Source organism: Muntiacus reevesi, chromosome 8 (genome assembly GCF_963930625.1).
Source record: "Muntiacus reevesi chromosome 8, mMunRee1.1, whole genome shotgun sequence".
In the NCBI taxonomy this organism is placed as follows: Eukaryota; Metazoa; Chordata; class Mammalia; order Artiodactyla; family Cervidae; genus Muntiacus; species Muntiacus reevesi.
Window position 1 is genome coordinate 62,047,176 of NC_089256.1, and position 17,327 is coordinate 62,064,502.

General features: G+C 34.1%; 1 protein-coding gene across 6 annotated transcripts in view; it reads right to left on the reverse strand.

The window, feature by feature from the left end:
* The window catches only part of ATP11B (ATPase phospholipid transporting 11B (putative)), a 111,629-nt gene that overhangs the window by 19,783 nt on the left and 74,519 nt on the right, over positions 1-17,327 (reverse strand). For 4 of the 6 annotated variants that reach the window (XM_065943367.1, XM_065943364.1, XM_065943363.1 and 1 more), the window contains 5 exons: positions 15,605-15,732; positions 13,965-14,103; positions 5,712-5,777; positions 5,097-5,200; positions 3,658-3,823 (listed from right to left, as the gene is read on the reverse strand). In XM_065943367.1, the coding sequence (XP_065799439.1) occupies positions 3,658-3,823; positions 5,097-5,200; positions 5,712-5,777; positions 13,965-14,103; positions 15,605-15,732 (603 nt within the window). Of the gene's footprint in view, positions 1-1,398; positions 1,485-3,657; positions 3,824-5,096; positions 5,201-5,711; positions 5,778-13,964; positions 14,104-15,604; positions 15,733-17,327 lie in introns of all 6 variants that reach the window. The other 2 variants (XM_065943366.1, XM_065943365.1) reach the window with 1 other exon arrangement.

Below are 17,327 nucleotides of genomic sequence, written 5' to 3' on the forward strand. Positions count from 1 at the left end.
GGGCTGCCGTCTATGGGGTCGCACAGAGTCAGACATGACTGAAGCGACTTAGCAGCAGCAGTGCTTCATTCTTTTTTTGTCTATCACTACTCAAAAAATGTTGCTTGATTTGAGCCACCATGACATGTGAAAATATGATTTAATAAAAATATTAAGATTATTCACAATGCAAAAGTTAGTCCTCACAAAAGTGCTTACCAGAGTGTTCTTTTAAATAATGAGCTCTCCTATTGCTTCTTTTAAATAATGAGCTCTCCTATTGCCTTATTAGATATTCAAAAATGTGATAAGTATGCACTGTTTTCAGAGAGCACATACAGATAAAAATGATATACATATTTGGCTCAACCAAAGTTGGTGGTAAATCTTCCAAGTGTGTTTTCATTTTAGTTCTCATTTTAAACATGAAATTTAGTTGACTACCACTTAAACTCCCATTTGTATATCATCTACAATTATACATCTTTGTAATTCAAAGTAGAATATTTGAAAAACCCTCATACTAATAGGAATAATAAAATCAAAAGGCTTGGAAAATTTTGGAAGAACTCAAAATTACAAGGTAACATAAGTTATTAAAGCAGGGCTTTGTCACAGTCATTCATTTGATCAAGTGAACACAGACAGATTAGAAATCTACAGAATAAAAAAGAATTTAAAAAATACATATGATTAAAAATCCAGGGTGAGAAGCTTGAAGGGTGCCAAAACTTAAAACAAACAACCTTTATATTACTTTTCCTCTTCAAACCAGACTGGAATTAAAGTTAATATATAACTTTGGTATCTTAATATGAAAAGTTCTAGGATTTAAACTTTCAATTCTGTTCCATCAAAAGACATCTTGGGATTACTAATTATTTTTTGCAGAAACTGATAGAATGAATCTGTCAGTGGAGACAAAGATATATATGAGATACAAAATCTATTATTCAATATATAGATGCACTAAACAGTAGCAAGGATATGAAATATTTCAGCAGCCATTTCAGTGTACAAAGACAAATATGCAACTCTCACTTCTAAGTAACTGAAACTTAAAACTTTAAATTGTATGATGAATTCCTGTAGCTTAAATTAAATTACTCAACATGCAGGAGCATTCTTAAATACGAGTATGACAAGCAGAAGCATTAGAATTGTGTTAGGAAAGGTAGTTAAGGTATAAAACATATAACAAAGTACAGGTCTCTGTCCTGTTATGCTGAATTTTCATCTCAAAGAAGTGGATATTTTTTAGGTTTTAACATACATAATGGTAAAGGTCAAATTAGAGACAGAGCTGTGCTAACAAAAATGCCCCACTCTTAATTCATGCCTCTGCCCATCTTTTGAATGTTTTTAAATTGACCTTTAGCATGCAGAAGAGTTAATGAGGTTCTACTCCTCCTACTCTACCTAAGTTTGCTCAGCTGACTCCTTGCCCTCGACAACGGCTGCAGTGCGATGAACTCGTCACTGAAAGCGACTGTGTTGGAGTACATCTACAAGTGGACAGAAGAGGGACGGGACATGCGGCAAGTCAGTGAACTGGACTTATCATCTAAGAAACAGACACACGACAAGCTTGTAAAGACATTTGTTCCTACAGGAGCAGGAAGTATCATACACGGTACACATACATGACTGACATTTGCTATCCCAACAATTTACTCTTATTACCACACTGCTGTTCTGCAGGAAAAACTCAGAATCAATGCTGCCGCCTCTTCTTGTGATATAATTTTTCTTGCTACTATTTGGATGATGGCAAAATGAAGTAAGGAACTGACAGCTTTCTAACAATTTTCTTATCATTTGAAATTAGGGGTGACAGTACAAGTCTGAAACAATAAAAATTACTGACTATAGAAAAAGAATAACATCACACATGGGATTTGAAGGATCATATACTGTCTTAACAAAAACAGAAAAATCCCTGAGTGAAAGTAGAGATTTCCTCTTTAGATTATTTTTATATGTTCATTTTTTACAGAAGTACAATTGATTTACAATCTTGGGCCAATCTCTGCTGTATAGCAAAGGGACACAGTTTTACACATATATACATCCTTTTCCTCTTTAGTTCAGACCCCAGTTGAATATCCAGTCAAATCATTTAAAAAAAATTTAGTAGGGGTAGAAAGGGAGATTATACTGGCTTTCACACATAGAAAAATGATTGATTTCTTAACTCTATTTTTTTAAATCAACTAACCCATGGTAAAAGAACCAAAATATAAAGCACTTTTAACTTTTTCTTGTTTAAGGGTCCATCTTAAGGTATCAAATACTTCCTATGTAATCCTTTAAAAAGAGGCCTGTAAAAATAAGAAGGACTAATATTATCATCTTGTATTATCATTGGACTTACTACATACAGATCCAGGTGCTTCATATTAATTGTCTCTAACAATCATGTAAGGTAGTAATTATTATTCTGATTTTATATAGGAAGAAACTGAGGCTTAAGGAAGTGACTTGATTAAGAATATACATTGTATGGTTAAAACAGTATTTAAATTAAGTCTGTCAGGCTTCAGATGCCTGCACTGCTTCAATGGTGTTAAAATGTATACTGGCTAGAATTGAGTGACCAAAGTAAGTAAATGCTAAAGAAATGTTAATATGATCAATTGAAATTAAACCCATACACGATTTAGGAAGCCTAACAAATCTCTAAATACTTAGGAAGCATTTATTCTATTTGTAGCATTAACACACAACTGAATTTCCAAAATTTAAACAAAATTTGCTTTGCATACAACAAACATGCAAAAACAACAACCCCCGCCACCACCCCCCATCTGCAACAAACACTCAACCTAGGAAGAATTAAACAATTAATAAACTTGGTGTTTACAGGGGCATAAAAGTTGATTCGAATGTGTTCCTGAGGATATATATTCAATGCCATGGTACAGTTAACAGAACAAACTAGGATTTCCAGGTTATGTACAAGTCAAATTACACAGATGGTACATTCAACTAAATAGCTTTTATTTCTTGAGCATCCACTTTGTCTGAATACTATTTCATTTAATCTTCAAATGCAATGAAATAGACATTTCTGTCATAATTTTACCCATGAGGAAATTGAGAATTAAAGTCAGAGCTACCCAGTGGTAGACTGAGGATTTTGAACCCACAACTATCAGGTCCTTAAGAACATATTCTTAAACACCATGTAAACACTGTTAATACCTGTTGTAGTTTAAATACTTTAGTGAGTATTCAATGAGAGAAAACATTTTGTAAAAATCCATTCTGTAGAAGTTATTTAGGTTAAAGAACTATTTCTTTCTTCTGTTGCCAACAATATAACCTAAAGAAGTACTACTGAAATTCTAATGATTCTAAAGACATGGATATATATCCCAATTAAATATATTTGATCAAATGCTGTGATATTACTTAAGATGTATTTATACAATTATTTGGATATAACTTGATAGTTTTATATTTCTACTCTACTTCTATGAAATTTTAAAATTATAATTTTTCAGGAGTCAAAAACTTAATACAACTTTAACAGTATCACATTTAACAACATTTATATTGCAAAACACTTGATACAGGAATAGTTAATTTACTATTTTCTAATAGGAACAAATTATAATGACAACTATTCATTAAAGACTCCTAATTAAAAAGGTACTGTATATAAAATGTGGTTACCTGTGCCTTTTCAATATTTGTAGGATGGAACTGATGGTCAAATACTTTTTTCACAATATCAAGAAATAAGCATGTAACAACCATGAGGATTATGGCAAACCAAGCAGAACCACTTGATAGGAGCTGAATAAATACAAAGTACATATTCTGGGAGCTCAAAAATGGCCTGTAAAGAAAGTGGGCTTAATAAAAGAAGAAACTGACAAGACAGATTCTTAAATCAAGACATTAAGTAAACCCATTATATTCGAAGGTTATAATTTTAGGTATACGGAGGTAAAATGTTCAAAATTCCAAATCAATGTAATATAATTAACTAACTAATAAAATGTGATATACTTTCACTGTCAAAAAAAAAATCCAATTTAATTCGCTTGAATGACAACCATAGTTTTTATAATTAGGAAAGTGCCAAGTAGTTGACTTATTCTATCCCAGTGGTAAGAAATCCAAAGAATTATGTTGTAATACAGACTTAAGAGGTTAAAAAAGCAAGAAAAGTACGTAACAAAATGTTTTCTACTAAGCAACTATAAGCTTGATAACCAAAATTTTAGGTTGAAAAGCTCTAGTTAGAGGATCTTCTCTACACACTTATTTAAAAATAAATGTACTCACAAATATTAGTTCTACATAGTAATAGGTTTTGTCAAAACACCATTTTTGGAGTTTTGTAGATATCACTTCAAAGCAATATGGGGAAATACAGGAAGAAATGAAGAAATAAAGAGGATTAAAAACAAATGATAGTCATGAGCATCCTTTTATAATCCTAATGAAAGTTAATGTTTAGCCAATCCAAATTTTTTACCTGCTTTTTTGTAATATTTTACCTGATACAATATTTTGCAGACACAGTAGGCAATGTAATATAAATACTCTAATTCAGAGACTTCAGTTGTCCATGATTTATCAAAGAATTTTAGGATTCTTTAGGATAAGCACTCATTTTTTATCTATCAGAGAAGCTGAATATCTGATTTTAGCAATGAAAATATAGCACACTATTTACTTTTGAGAGATAAGTTAACTTATTCATGAAACTTTAATGTTTTTATGTGACTTATTTTATTATATATATTAGTAATAATTTAGAATATCAATACTATGGTTAGCATAAAGAACAATAATTTTCAAGTAAATCTTACTTTTAACCTTTGCGATCTTAAAAGAGTTCAGTTTCCAAATAGAAAAAAAGGGACAGTAAGATTATTGTGATAATCAATGTTAATATCTCAGGTAAAACACTAGAATGCAGTAGATAGAGTAATTGTTAGTTTCTTTTTTCTTCCTTATTAGTAAGATCAACTGAAAGAATTAAATTTCTTACCAGGATAGGGTCTTAAAACTATTCTGAGCAGAATTTGTTCATAATATAACCTATCATAATATTTATTAGAGTTGAATCAATGTAATTAAAATACAATATAGTAACTCACCAGAGAATCCCTCCATAAAACAAAGAAAACACAAAATAGAATAAAATAGATCCCCATGTAACAAGATGATTGATCCAGGTCCAAAAATGAGTTTCCAAAGCCATCTAAAAAAATAAATCAAAAAATCCTTAATGTAAATTAATAAATCTTTAACTTCTCAGATACAACCCAAGAATAAGTGACTAAAAGTTCCTATGGCAAAGTCCCTCAGAAGACCAATATTAATGAAAGGCTCCTAGTATGAAATTGAACAATTTCAAGTTTACACTATTCTTCTGTGAGGAAGCAGCATTAAAATTTCATGAGTACTTTATCAACTCCATGGGCTAAACCAGCTTGTATTATCTTGCATTACATAGAGAGAAGCATAATTTCACAGGTGGGTATTGAGGAGTTAACTTTCCTTTGACTAGAAAAATCAGCTGAGGCTTTCCAAAATAATGAATTAAAAAATAAATTCATAATGAATTTTTTAACAAAAATTAAAATGATCAAACTAGCCATCCATGAAATTATTCTTGACGGTAAAAAGAAAAACTATATCACTAAAATAATGAAGAAAATTTAGAACTATATAGACAAAACATGTCCATGCTCCTAATTTCTGTATCATACCTTTGCTGTGACTGTAATAACCATGACTGTGAAGACCAAGGTGCCAAATGTCCAGTTTCCAAACATCTAAAACACAAAGAATAAATTAGTACTGTATTACATGTTAAAATGATGCTGAAACAGAAGTGATGCAAAGAATAATCACATTCTTCACTGAAAATCACTTGCATCATTTACGTCAGGTACATCTGAAATCTGACTAGATTAGTAAAGTTAAAGGAGAATGAGAAGAAATACCATAAGGCATTATTATGTTCATTACATAAATGATCCTTTGGATAACACTATCAGACTGGAAACTCAAAGACAGGTTTGAAGTTGTGTAGCACAGATAGTTTTTAGTGAGAATTATACACCTGTTAGTAACTGCTTTACTCTTGTCACAGAGTAAATATGATAATAAACCCTGTTCAATTACAATTATTTTCTGAAACCACTCCAGCCAAAAGTCACAGGAGAATACCTGCCACTGTATTTTTGGACACAGCATAGAAATATCAAGTAAAAAGAAATTTATACACAAAACCAACACTTGAAAGGAAAGGTAATGGCTAATGGAATGACTCAAAGGATTCCAGGTAAAAATGCAGTTAATGCCAATCAGATAGTATTGCTCTGGGCTTTTTAGCCAAAACTGACTAAGATTTATTAAAAATGCAGATTCCCCAAAGAACATCAGGATTTAATTTCCACAAACAAGAGCATAACCATAACTTTATGTCAATTTAGGTCACCAAAAGTCATAATCTTTACCATTGGTTAAAAAAAAAAAACTATTTAAAAGACCAGTCATTTAAAAACAAGTGGGTTCCAATGGCAATAAAACTTATCTAAGTAATTCAAAATAAATGACCAACTCAGTGCTTAAGACCCTGAATAGCCAAAATAATCTTGAGAAAAGAATAATGGAGCTGGAGGAATCAAGCTCCCTGACTTAAGACTATACTACAAAGCTAATGTAATCAAAACAGTATGATATTGGCACAAAAACAGACATATAGATCAGTGGAACAGACACAGATCAGTGGAACAGGACAGAAAGCCTGGAAATAAACCCATGCACCTATGGTCTAATTAATCTATGACAAAGGAGGCAAAAATATACAATGGAGAAAAGACAATCTCTTCAATAAGTGGTGCTGGGAAATTGGACAGTTACATGTAAAATAATGAAACTAGAACATTCCCTAACACCATAACACCATATAAAAAAATAAAATGTAAAGAAATTGAAGACCTAAACATAAAATTCCTAGAAGAAAACATAGGCAGAACACTCTGACATAAAGTGTAAGAATGTATTTTTGGATCTGTCTCTTAAAATAATGGAAATAAAAACAAAAATAAACAAATGGACCTAACTAAACTTAAAAAAGTTTTTGCCAGCAAAGGAAACTATCCACAAAACAGACAGACAACTTATGAATTGGGAGAAAATATTTGCAAATGATGCTACAGATGAGGGATTAATTTCCAAAATATACAAACAGCTCATACAGCTTAATTATAAAAAAATAAATGGGCAGAAGACCTAATAGACATTTCTCTAAAGAAAACACACAGATGGTCAACAGGCACATTAAAAATTGTTCAATATTACTAATTATAGGAGAAATGCAAATCAAAATTTCTTACAATGAGGAATCCCCTAACATTGGCCAGACTAGCCATTATTAAAAAGTCTACAGAAGAATTTCCATAGTGGCCAACTGGTTAAAAACCTGCCTTCCAATGCAGGGGATGTGGGTTCAATCCCTGGTCCAGGAAATAAGATCCCACATGCCTAGAGGCAACTAAGCCTGCATGCTGCAACCACTGAGCCTGGCGATCTAGAGCCCATGCTCCGCTACCAGACAAAGCCCACACAAGTGCAACAAAAAGTCAGCATGCTGGAACTCTCCTACACTGTTGGTGGGAATTTAATTAATGCTGCCACTAGGGAGAATAATGGTCCTTAAAAAGCTAAAAACAGTTACCATATGATTCTGCAATCCCAATCCTGGGCTTATAACCAGAGAAAGCTACTTTGAAAAGACACATGAACCCCAATGCCCATAGCAGCACTATTTACAATAGCTAAGACACAGAAGCTACCTAAGTGTCTACTGACAGATGAATGGATAGAGATGTGGTATATATACACAACAGAATATTACTCAGTCATAAAAAATAATGAAACAATGCCATTTTGGTAACCTGGATTCACCCAGAGATTATCATACTAAGTGAAGTAAGTCAGACAGAGAAAGACAAATATCATGTGATGTCACTTATACACAGAATCTAAAAAAAAGAGACATAAATGAGAGTGTTTATAAAACATAAATAGATTCACAGAAACAGAAAACAAACTTATGTTACTAAAGCGGATAGTGGGGTTGGGTGGGGAGAGAAGATAAATTAGAAGTTTGGGATTAACATATACACCCTACTATATATAAAACAGGCAAACAGTAAGGACCTACTGTATATATAGCACAGGGATCACGTAATAACCTATAATGGGAATCTGAAAAAGAATATATATATGTATACATACAACTGAATCACTATGCTATACATGTGAAACTAACAACACTGTATGTTAACTATACTTCAATTAAAAAAGCAACCAATAAATAATGGTTCTTACAATCAACAATGAAACATTAATATCCCTTTATTTGAGGGTATTTTGGGGAGCTTATTTGTCAAGGGGAAAATAAAGGAAAGTCAATATGACTTTTCCTGCTTTTATCATCTCTAGAAATGACTTAGAATACTGAAAAACCATCGTATCTCACTCAATTCAGCTCTTACAAATGCCAGATCCTCTTTCAGTGATATGGAAGCAGGTAATCAATGCAGTCAGGCCACATGCACCTGGAAATGGTAACAACCACACAAATCTACCTCTCAGTATCTGGTTTTACTGGGCCCAGATTGAGGCTAATTATATGTATCCTCCTTTGAGGCAGAGGATGATTTAAAATTCGAGCATTTAAGGACCTAGAGGGAGCTGTAGAAAACAAATTCACATTCTCTTTTTTGGGTAAATTAGCAAAGTAATTTATTTCAACTGCAGCAATAACTTAAGACTATTTCCCTCTGATTTCCCCTTGAATTTAGTTTAATTGGTGATGAAGTGAGTGGCAGAGGGAATTTGGGGATCTAGCTAAAGAGAAGTTGAGTTGGGCGTATTACTTTGGCTTGCTCTAAGTAGAAGGTATTTATGTCACTCACAATCATTGTTACACATACTATGTTTGTACTTACAGTTTTATGTTTTTTCACTGAAAGAAGGCCTGCCAAAATGAGTAAGGTTTAGACTACTCTACTAAACCTGGATCTGCTCCTGCTCAGAAGAGACAAGATGCTCAAAACATTTTCTATCACAATGTTTTTGTTTTTTTAAATCACTTCTTTTAACTTAATTTGATACCTAATAATTTAATAAAGCCAATCATATAGTTCGAATTAAAGAAGATGATTCATTACTCACTTGTAAAGCCAATCAAGAAATAGTAACTGAGAATCTATTCCATGCCAAGTACCATTCTAGGCCTTGGGGAATGAAGCAGTAATAATGTAACATTCCTGACCTCATGGAGCTTGTATAATGGAAAAGGCAGGACATAAACTTAAAAATATGTACTTTCAGGCAGAGGCAGGCACCATGAAGAAAAATAAATGTAGAGTAAGGGGTCGGGAAGTGACAAAGTGAGAGGGACAGATTTTACCGGAGTGGTCTACAAAGTCTGAGTCAAACCAGTGATAGTTCAGGAGACCTGAAGGAACTAAGGGATTCAGCCACATGACCACATGAGGGAAAAAAAAATCTAGGCAGAGAAAGAGCAAGTGCAAAAGTCCTAATGCAGGAATAAATTAGTCTGAAGGAGCAAGAAAACCAGTGTGGCTGGCATACAGTGACTAAAAGGGAAGGTGGTAAGGAAATACAGTCCAAGAGGTAGTCCAAAATTTTTTCATTTTTATAAGATCACTTGGGCTGCTGTGAGAAGAATGGATAGTAGGAAGGGGAAGAACGGAAGCAGGAAGAAGGTAGCTACTATGGTCCCTGAAAGACTGAAAAGGAATAGTTGGTAATGAATCCAAAGTAACTTATAGAGACTGAGAGAAGATACTGTGGCAGGCAGGAAGGCTTCATAAATTGTACCCAGTGGTTGAGTTCATAAGTGCTGAGGCATGCTCTTGGATTTAGCAATAAAGTGGGTGCTGCTGACCATAAAGAACATGGTTTGAATGGGAGAGCTTTGGGGGAAAGTCCCACAGGAGTACATTCAAGGGAGAAGAGGAGGCCAGGAAGCAGAAATAGTAAAAAATATAACTTCCTCCAATTTTGTAACAGGTTTAACTTAACTATACATTGATCTCTAAGACAATTACCTTCTATAGAGTTAATCAGTTGTTCAGTTCTCCAGTACAAACTACCTCTTTATTATTCATTTTAAACATTGACTAATTGTTGGGTGATACCATAAGAAGCAAGGTATATTTTTCTGTTCTCTGTATATGAAAATTTCCTATTGACTGCTTGAAGTATTATTAGTGCTTTAAATATTCTCATGAATAAGAGAATACACAGGGAAATTATGCAATGAACTAGATAATCAAAGGCATTTCAATCATACAAGCTTTAATTAAAATAAATCTATATCTACTGTTAGGAATTAAATTGCATACGTGTCTTTAATGACCTGATTGGTAATTACAGTGGTTAAATCATTTGAATTAAAATAAAGACACTGACTTCTCTGTGTAATATAAATATAAAACAGTATATTTCTATCTTAACACAGAACTCTTATCATTTGATGATTAGGTTTCAACAGCTGATGACATTATAGTGTGAAAGAGTAATTAAAATCATTAAGATTAAAAAAAAAAAAAGCTTTGTAGTAAAAATTACAAAAAGGTTTTTCTTTCTCAAAATTACAACCTAGGCTCAACCCTGAAGAATAGTCATAAGAGAAAGAGGTAAACAGCATTCTAGAGAGGAAACATAGAAATGGCTTTGAACTCTAGAAATGAATGTTGCATGTTCTGAGAGAGCCAACAAGGCCAGTTTAACTTATATGGTTATAGAGAGGGTTTGTGGGAGAAGTAGGCTAGATGGGACTGGGTAGAACAAGGTCTTCAATAAAAAGACTTGATAGTAATAATAACAAGTAATAATCTGAAGATTGAGTACTCTGTATGCTAGCCTCTATGCCTAATGCCCTACATATATCATTTATTCTTCACAGCAAACCTGCTGCTGCTGCTGCTAAGTCACTTCAGTCGTGTCCGACTCTTCGCAACCCCATGGACTGCAGCCTACCAGACTTCTCCGTCCATGGAATTTTCCAGGCAAGAGTACTGGAGTGGGGTGCCATTGCCTTCTCCGTCACAGCAAACCAATAAGGTAGTAATTAAGCTCCTAATTTTGATGGAGGAAACTGAGTCTCAGAGAGGTTAACTAATTCATCCCAAATCACTCAAATGATAACTTCAGATGCTAGGATGTAAATCCAATCTGACTGACTGTAACATATGCCTCTTTCCCACTGTATCTACTAGTACTGGTGGCAGGGAGTGGTAGATAAATTTCCAGTGGTATATATCTGAGTGACAGAACTGGTAGGCTAAAAGGGGAAGGAAGTTAATGATATACAATTTGAGTTAAAAAAAATGGTAGTTAACAAGTGGTAAAAAGAAAAAAAGAAACTTTTATACCAAAGGGCCAGAACAATTTACCTTGCATTAAGATTTTTAATTTCATATAAAGCATGCTCAAGATTTAATTTTAAAAGTCACTAAAAACTAGAAGCAAATCAAAGCTGTAATATTCTTAAATAATTTATACCATGTAATGAATATTATGTAGCTATGAAAAAAATATTTTTGAGGCATTTTTAATAACAAGAAAAATCACTGAGGCAATATTAAGGGGAAAATGGTGATAAGGTTATTGAGAGGATATAAATTCTGAGGTTAATGAAAAAATAATAGGAGAAATATGTAAAAACGATAGGAATAATTACACCTGGGTACAAGGAGAACAGGTAGTTTTATTTTTTATTTTTGTATATTTTTCCGATACAGTATTTCAAAATCAGAAGAAAAACTAGCACAAAAGAGATCTCTTTAACTTCCTTTTTATCCAATGACATCTTCCTTTTTTAACTTTTTCCCCTCTTTATTCTGTCCCGTTTTTACCCCAGTATTTCAGGTGAAAATAGGCATGCTCACCCATATAACTATATATTTGATGACTGAACTTCCCTGGTGATTCATTGGTTAGGAATCTGCCTGCCAATGCAGGGACACAGGTTCGATTTCCAGTCCAGGAAGATCCCACATGCAAAGATGCAACTAAGCTCATGGGCCACAACTGCTAAGATCACACTCTAGAGCCCCTGCTCTGCAACAAGAGAAGTCACCACAATAAGAAGCCTGTGTGCTGCAGCTAGAGAGTAGCCCCTGCTTACTGCAACTAAAGAAAGCCTGTGAGTAGCAACCAAGACCTAGCACAGGCAAATATATACATATGTTTGATGGTCCTTGCACAGGTGGTAATACTGCACAGAAGTGTACTAGGCTAATAACTGTTTCTCAACAGAATTTAGGATCATGGCAAAGCATACAGGCTTTGACATTATACAGATCTATACTGTATAATATAGAATATTATATATCAATTATATAATATTGAATTATACTCTTGTAATTTATTTACTATGTGACTTGAGGCAAGTTTTTTAACCTGAGATTACTTTTCTAATATGAAAAAAAGCAACATATATTTTCCTCACATAGGATTGTTGTTACAATTTAGTAAGTTAATACATGGAATATACCTGGAACAGAGAAAAAAAACTGAATAAGATTCAATTACTTGAGGGAATTGCTCTAACATTCATGCTACACAAACTAGATTCATATATTTGTCCAAACCTGGCTAAGTATGTCCTCAAAAGTGGCAATAATATGTATGTTCCTATTCTACATCCTAAAGGGATTTGCATGGTTAAAGCCCCTCTAAAGTTGAAATCCATTTCCTTTATGCTCTTGAATATTGTGTTATTTCAGTTGCTCATTTCCAGTACCTCTCACAAGACTCTAAGCTCCATAACGGAGTGTGTTAGTTCCTCTCAGAAATCCAGACACTAGTATAGTACATGGGAATGGCTGGTCCTCAATAAATGTTTGTTGAACAGATAAAACTTCATATTCTCCCAACTGCAAATATATTTTGGGGTTCTTAAGTACTGCCAACAGAAAACAGAAACTAAAAGGTGACAAGTATTTTCAGTCTATCACAGGACTACAGATGTCATTTCTTTTCCTCCTAACCTATCTAGTCAAGCCTAGAGAGAGGCCTAGTTCTGCAAAGAATCTCTCAACATGAGCATTCCAGTCAGGACATGGAAGCAACATACTGTGTGGTACTCCTTTCCAATTTTACATTTCAGAAATATGGCCATTCTAAACTGTAACTTGACATCTTCAGGATTGCTGGTGTGCACTTAAAAGTAGAGCAGCACTTTTTAAGCACACCAAAAAAAAAATTCATCCATTTAAAAGCAAAACCCTAGACATTGTCTCTATTTCTCATTTGAAAAGGCCGAGTAATAGTATCATTCCAACAGAATTACTGTGAGGATTAATGGAAATGCAGCATGTAAAGCACTGAGAACAATATTAAGTACTAAATAAACATTTCAGTTCAGTTCAGTTGCTCAATCATGTCCGACTCTTTGCAACCCCATGAACCACAGTACGCCAGGCCTCCCTGTCCATCACCAACTCCCGGAGTTTACTCAAACACATGTCCATCGAGTCAGTGATGCCATCCAGCCATCTCATCCTCTGTCGTCCCCTTCTCCTCCTGCCCCCAATCCCTCCCAGCATCAGGGTCTTTTCCAATGAGTCAAAATAAACAGTAGCTATTATTAAAACACAATCTTGAAGTGAACAGCATGCAGTGGCATGAATATATTCCCTTATATGAATTAATTTTTGAACCCACAAAACTACTTAGGTAACTTGAATTTCACATTAAAATTACACTTCATTGCCCTTTCTGTTTTAATTTTCATTTGTATGAAATTTGATTAAGAATAAGTTAAAACCTTTTAATAATTGCATTTTAATTTAATACATACAACTTTATAACTTAAATGTAATTTTACTTTATTTTTTAAGACAGAAAGTTATCAAAAGCCAAACTACATTAATTATTAAAAACATTCTGTAAAAAACTGTATATTTTACCTGGCCATTTCCAAGCAGAGATGTATCTTTCCCTATGAGAAAATAGGATCCAAAAAAGAAAATAAAGGCATGACTGAAACCCAAGATGGTCCAATAAAGAAATGTTTTCATGCTTAATCGACGATTTTTACTTATGTCTCTGCAAATTTAAAAAAAAGGAAGAGAAAAAAAAATACATCATGACTTATTATTTACCTACTAAATAATTATTACAATTTGATAATTAAAAGATGGCTTTTTAATTCAAAATTGCTTACAATTTTAGCAAAAGAACAAAACCTAATTTACAAACCACTGCTTGTAAATCATACAGCTTATATTTTCATAACATATTCAAATACGGTTTCTCATTTGATAAGGAAATATGATATGGGCATAATTCTTCGGTTAAACTGTGTTAAGTTGCTATTTCTTTTTTGGGGCCATAATGTGTGCCTTATGGGATCTTAGTTTCCTGACCACGGATTGAACTTGGCCCCCTAGTAGTGAAAGCCCAGATCCTAACCACTGGACTGCCTGGGAATTCCCTCTTTGTCAAATCTGTTATATTCTGTTATAACCAGCCATGATTACTTCTTTATGGTGGAGTCATGTGAGCTAGGTTCAGCATTGAGGTTCCTAACTGAGTTCACGTCTATCAATAGCTATTATGAGCAGAAAAGCCTGTGCCAATCTTGGGTCAGGGCTTCGGTAGCTCAGCTGCTACAGAATCTGCCTGCAATGAAGGAGACCCTGGTTCAATTCATGGGCCAGGAAAATCCCCTGGAAAAGGGATAGGCTACCCGTTCCGGTATTCTTGGGCTTCCCTGGTGGCTCAGATGATAAAGAATCCACCTGCAACGCGGGAGACCTGGGTTCAACCCCTGGGTTGGGAAGATACCCTGGAGAGGGGCATGGCAACCCACTCCAGTATTCTGGTCTGGAGAATCCCCATGGACAGAGGAGCCTGGCGGGCTATAGTCCATGGGGTTGCAAAGAGTCAGACACAACTAAGCAACTAAGTACAATCTTGGGTCAAGCCCAGGCCTAGATATCCTGGGAAATCAAGGTAAGTTACTGTCATTTCTGGATAACTGAGTATCTCTATAAGCATAAAGGTCAAGTTAATGTGGGAATCATAAGCTAGTCCTGAGCTGAGTCCATGTATCTATAATTACCTGGTTCTGAGAAAGGAATAACCCAGGGGGTCTGGGATGGGATTTAATGGCCTCAACTCTCCATCTTGCATCAATTACTACCCATAAATTCGGCAGGGCTAGAACACGAACTATTTTTTAGGTAAGTAATGAGTAACTTTTGTGTGTGCCCATGAAACAGAGTATTATTGGTTTAAAACAGTAAGTGCAAATCACGCAACTGCTCAATGCATTCCTAGGACGAAACTATTCATTCCTAAAAACACTGGCAAACTCAAATATTCTCTTCAATGTTCAACAATTATAAACCATACGAAAACTTAAGTACTTTCCTTAGTAAGACATTAGTCACCAAGAAATTGCCTGATATCTTTGCTTATTTTTAAGATACTTTTAAAAATGGGTAACTACTGAAATATAATGTACTACTTGCTGCAAGAGGTGGATATTTAATGGATATTTAAATGGATATTGAATGGATATTTAATATTGGAAAACACTTACCGATAGAGGGCGGGCTTGTTCTGTAATACATGAGGGTCTATATGTTGTTCCAACAGACTATATATCAGAATAGGCAGGGATGTAAAACAAATATTGTATAAAGTCAGGTACACGCTGTCATATAGTGTCTAGAAAGAGAAATTTGTCGGAATTTGTAGACTCTAGACTACATTACTATTATACTTATTCATATAATTACAAAGAAGCATCATAAAAATTACATCATAAAAATTGTCAGTTTACACTGAATCCATTTTAGTAAGTCTGATTTGTTTCTTATGTAGACATAATGTTTCTACATTTATATTCTTTGTGGAAACTGGAATATTATGTCACTTGATTCTACTATTACAGTCAGATGGATCTATATTTCAAGATATCCTAATTTGATCACTGTGATGTAATTTTACACAATTCTCTTACACGTGTCCTAGGTTTGTTATTATTTCTTTGATATGCTACACATATAGTTTTGTTTTCATAGCTTTGTTTTCCCACCTAAGTCCTACACTTTCTTTAATCCATGATCCATGAAACTTAAAAACATTGGCTCAAATTCCTGATGATAGCTGCCTCTTCTAAACAGTTATATGTGCTACTGTTGATACTAAGTGCTTAGCAGTTTGCCTGTTCTTTACATATAGCTTTTATTAACATTGATGCTGTCTCTCAGATTATACTATAAATTCCCTGAAAACCTAAACAAAATAGGTTAAGTCTTCGTGTCACATGCTCTCACAGCTTTCTTTATTTCATCCAAGTAAAACATTTTTACTAGCAATCAATGTCCAAGCAGGCTTCCCTGGTGGCTCAGAGGTTAAAGTGTCTGCCTGCAATATGGGAGACCTGGGTTTGATCCCTGGGTCGGGAAGATCACCTGGAGAAGGAAATGACAACCCACTCCAGTATTCTTGCCTGGAGAATCCCATGGACGGAGGAGCCTGGTGGCTTATAGTCCACGGGGTCGCAAAGAGTCGGACACAATATTAACTAACTTAATGTCCAAGCAGATGTCTCAAATTTAGAGTTCCAGGTTGTAAACAAAGGAGAAAACGGTGATTAAGAGTAGGAAACTCATTAAAAAAAAAAACCCCAAAACCTAAGATAATTAAAAATTTCAATAAATTAGAACGAATGTCTTGATCAATTAGAGATGTTGAGTATGGTATGTGAGAAGGGTGCTCAGGTAGTCAGAAGCAATAGGTCCAAGCATGGTTTAGTTATTAACTTAGCTATGTAATCTTGGGCAAGTTACTTAATCCCTATGGATTTCAGTTTCCTTCTATATGTGACATATATACAAAGAAAAGACCCATCAAGTGTTCATTATAGCTACTGTTATCCTACTATAAAGTTTTCCCTCTGAGCATATAGCCATATAGCTTCAGAACCCTTTTCAATATAGCACTCCTAGAACCTCCATTTAATTACCTTCTGAGATGAAACCAATATGTCATCTCTGGACTCAATCACTATGTTTCTTCCAAATCTAAAAAAATTCTATGAGTCAAAAAATAAATAATGATGTAATCTTCCAATAATTATGTGGCCTGGCTTGATATGAATTTTACAGAAATACTATACATAAGTTGAAAATAGTTAGCAAAGTCCTCTCATAAGCTATTAAGAGTAATAATATCTATTTTTTTAAAAAGCATTCACAGTTAAAATATTTTTTGGTATTCACACTCACTTCACACTGAAAATCAGAAAAAAGAATATT